This window comes from Uloborus diversus, chromosome 1 (genome assembly GCF_026930045.1).
Source record: "Uloborus diversus isolate 005 chromosome 1, Udiv.v.3.1, whole genome shotgun sequence".
Lineage (NCBI taxonomy): Eukaryota > Metazoa > Arthropoda > Arachnida > Araneae > Uloboridae > Uloborus > Uloborus diversus.
Genome location: NC_072731.1, coordinates 148,753,715 through 148,757,971, shown reverse-complemented (window position 1 = coordinate 148,757,971; position 4,257 = coordinate 148,753,715). Strand labels below are relative to the sequence as shown.

Here is a 4,257-nt window from a genome sequence, read left to right as displayed (position 1 = left end):
TAGACGTCTGTTTCAGCGGAAACAGACACTTAAACAGTGGGAATATAATACATTTTCCAATAAAAATAGAATGATCAAAATCAGACTATTCTGTGAAAAGTTTTGCGTGGACATACATAAAATATATATATATATATATATATATATATATATATATATATATATATATATATATATATATATATATATATACAAGAAATATCTCCGACTTTTTTCAGCGAAGGAAAATATAATAATAATTAATATTTTTCTGACAATGAAACACGTAATCAAAGGATCTCAAAATTGCAATTTCGAAACATTCAGACGCACATTCGGAATTGCAAGTAAAGTTGTTATTTTACTCTTCGCGCAAAAATCAATAAAACTTAGATTAGCAGAAGCTATGTTGGAAGAAAATACAGATAAAAGAAAGTAATTTATATTTAGTGCCAAAATAAATTGAAAACAGTTTCCAAAATTGTCAGAGGCAGGATTTCAATCGGAAAAGTTAACTGCTGAAATCAGCTGCGTCCATGTTAATAAAATTTGAAAATCAAGCTTTCATACAGTTAATACCCGAAAATTTTGACCGGCAAAAGTTGAAATAGTAAACTTTACTTGTGTTCGAAAGTTTACATATCGATCAAGCAATAAAATTTAAACAGACGTGGATAAATCGATTAAACGTTATTAATGTCAAATTGAAAAAAGAACGATAAACATAAACTCTTTAAGGAGAACTACATAACTGCGCATAAAGATGCCTACAAATAAAATAAAGCGATAATGCAATCTAAAAATGTTTGCTTGGCTGCAATTCTTTAATAGAAACATCAAACACTGCAAAATAAAATCTATCATAAAATATCAGAAGATACTTCATCCACCTCAGGATAGTATAAAAGGATATAAACTTCATAAACCCGATCCACAGATATTCCCCCACAGCTTAATATGCAAACATGAAAACAACCACTGTAACTACAGTCTTATATTTAATATTATTTTTTTTCCTGGGAGAGACTAACTGCCGGGGAATCGGTTCTGTAGGCAAGAATCCCCTAGCATCAGCTGAAAATGTAAAACTTTTTACAGATATCTTTGTCCAAGAACTGATAAAATCGGAAGCTTTTGACGATCAAGAAGATGCGGACATTGAAAATGTGACAGGAGTTTTAGCGGAAGCAATAAGAGCAATGATGGAAGAAGGTACTGCATCATCTATACAAGTTAAAACAATGACGGCAGCTTTTGCTTCAGCAATAGCAGACATTGTTGTCGAAGAAAGTAATGGGGAACTAAATACAAAAACCAAGTCGAAAGCTGTAGTAGATGCTATTAAAGAAGGATTTCAGCGCACAACAGGAAAAATTGATACAGAATTTATCGATGAAGTACAACAGCTAATTCAGCTTTTTGCTAAGCTTAAAGCAAATGAAATAGGAACTACACAAAACATTCAAAGCAAAACACAAAGAAATAGAAGACATCATAAGGGGAATAGAAGAGAGAAAACACATTTTCAACAACATAAAGAAAATATTTCTACAAAAACAACTGAACTAGGCGGCGTTTCTTCCAGTACCTCAAAAAAAACCTACAACAAACATAATGAAAATTCTCAGGATACATTAGATGACGCAAATTACGAAAAAAGAGAAAAGGGGTCCGAGGGCGCAACTAGTGCGGGCGGAGAAGAGGATGAAGAGGAAGGCATTCTAGACGTTGATGTCGACGAGTTGCAGTTAGTTGAAGTTGGACTTGAGGAAGAAGCAGGCGAAGGAGAAGAAGAATCAGTTGCTGAATCCGAATCCGTCTCAGGAGGGGAATCTGGTGGTGCAGAAACTGCATCGGAATCGTCCGAAGGTGGAGCAGCTGCATCATCTGCAGCAGAATCGGAAGGGGATGGAGAGGAAGGCAGCGCTGCTTCCGAGGGCGCAACTAGTGCGGGCGGAGAAGAGGATGAAGAGGAAGGCATTCTAGACGTTGATGTCGACGAGTTGCTGTTAGTTGAAGTTGGACTTGAGGAAGAAGCAGGCGAAGGAGAAGAAGAATCAGTTGCTGAATCCGAATCCGTCTCAGGAGGGGAATCTGGTGGTGCAGAAACTGCATCGGAATCGTCCGAAGGTGGAGCAGCTGCATCAGCTGCAGCAGAATCGGAAGGGGATGGAGAGGAAGGCAGCGCTGCTTCCGAGGGCGCAACTAGTGCGGGCGGAGAAGAGGATGAAGAGGAAGGCATTCTAGACGTTGATGTCGACGAGTTGCTGTTAGCTGAAGTTGGACTTGAGGAAGGAGCAGGCGGAGGAGAAGAAGAATCAGTTGCTGAATCCGAATCCGTCTCAGGAGGGGAATCTGGTGGTGCAGAAACTGCATCGGAATCGTCCGAAGGTGGAGCAGCTGCATCATCTGCAGCAGAATCGGAAGGGGATGGAGAGGAAGGCAGCGCTGCTTCCGAGGGCGCAACTAGTGCGGGCGGAGAAGAGGATGAAGAGGAAGGCATTCTAGACGTTGATGTCGACGAGTTGCTGTTAGTTGAAGTTGGACTTGAGGAAGAAGCAGGCGAAGGAGAAGAAGAATCAGTTGCTGAATCCGAATCCGTCTCAGGAGGGGAATCTGGTGGTGCAGAAACTGCATCGGAATCGTCCGAAGGTGGAGCAGCTGCATCAGCTGCAGCAGAATCGGAAGGGGATGGAGAGGAAGGCAGCGCTGCTTCCGAGGGCGCAACTAGTGCGGGCGGAGAAGAGGATGAAGAGGAAGGCATTCTAGACGTTGATGTCGACGAGTTGCTGTTAGCTGAAGTTGGACTTGAGGAAGGAGCAGGCGGAGGAGAAGAAGAATCAGTTGCTGAATCCGAATCCGTCTCAGGAGGGGAATCTGGTGGTGCAGAAACTGCATCGGAATCGTCCGAAGGTGGAGCAGCTGCATCATCTGCAGCAGAATCGGAAGGGGATGGAGAGGAAGGCAGCGCTGCTTCCGAGGGCGCAACTAGTGCGGGCGGAGAAGAGGACGAAGAGGAAGGCATTCTAGACGTTGATGTCGACGAGTTGCTGTTAGTTGAAGTTGGACTTGAGGAAGAAGCAGGCGAAGGAGAAGAAGAATCAGTTGCTGAATCCGAATCCGTCTCAGGAGGGGAATCTGGTGGTGCAGAAACTGCATCGGAATCGTCCGAAGGTGGAGCAGCTGCATCAGCTGCAGCAGAATCGGAAGGGGATGGAGAGGAAGGCAGCGCTGCTTCCGAGGGCGCAACTAGTGCGGGCGGAGAAGAGGATGAAGAGGATGGCATTCTAGACGTTGATGTCGACGAGTTGCTGTTAGTTGAAGTTGGACTTGAGGAAGAAGCAGGCGAAGGAGAAGAAGAATCAGTTGCTGAATCCGAATCCGTCTCAGGAGGGGAATCTGGTGGTGCAGAAACTGCATCGGAATCGTCCGAAGGTGGAGCAGCTGCATCATCTGCAGCAGAATCGGAAGGGGATGGAGAGGAAGGCAGCGCTGCTTCCGAGGGCGCAACTAGTGCGGGCGGAGAAGAGGATGAAGGGGAAGGCATTCTAGACGTTGATGTCGACGAGTTGCTGTTAGTTGAAGTTGGACTTGAGGAAGAAGCAGGCGAAGGAGAAGAAGAATCAGTTGCTGAATCCGAATCCGTCTCAGGAGGGGAATCTGGTGGTGCAGAAACTGCATCGGAATCGTCCGAAGGTGGAGCAGCTGCATCATCTGCAGCAGAATCGGAAGGGGATGGAGAGGAAGGCAGCGCTGCTTCCGAGGGCGCAACTAGTGCGGGCGGAGAAGAGGATGAAGGGGAAGGCATTCTAGACGTTGATGTCGACGAGTTGCTGTTAGTTGAAGTTGGACTTGAGGAAGAAGCAGGCGAAGGAGAAGAAGAATCAGTTGCTGAATCCGAATCCGTCTCAGGAGGGGAATCTGGTGGTGCAGAAACTGCATCGGAATCGTCCGAAGGTGGAGCAGCTGCATCATCTGCAGCAGAATCGGAAGGGGATGGAGAGGAAGGCAGCGCTGCTTCCGAGGGCGCAACTAGTGCGGGCGGAGAAGAGGATGAAGAGGAAGGCATTCTAGACGTTGATGTCGACGAGTTGCTGTTAGTTGAAGTTGGACTTGAGGAAGAAGCAGGCGAAGGAGAAGAAGAATCAGTTGCTGAATCCGAATCCGTCTCAGGAGGGGAATCTGGTGGTGCAGAAACTGCATCGGAATCGTCCGAAGGTGGAGCAGCTGCATCATCTGCAGCAGAATCGGAAGGGGATGGAGAGGAAGGCAGCGCTG

The 4,257-nt window shown here is 45.5% G+C and overlaps 1 protein-coding gene across 1 annotated transcript; it reads left to right on the top strand.

Annotated features, from left to right (window-relative positions):
• Window positions 1-1,178: 1,178 nt before the first annotated feature.
• Window positions 1,179-2,830, top strand: LOC129216217 (circumsporozoite protein-like). The gene is made up of 4 exons (XM_054850417.1): window positions 1,179-1,191; window positions 2,065-2,280; window positions 2,587-2,770; window positions 2,812-2,830. Exons 1-4 carry the CDS (start codon window positions 1,179-1,181, stop codon window positions 2,828-2,830), a joined length of 432 nt encoding a protein of 143 aa, XP_054706392.1.
• Window positions 2,831-4,257: the final 1,427 nt, after the last annotated feature.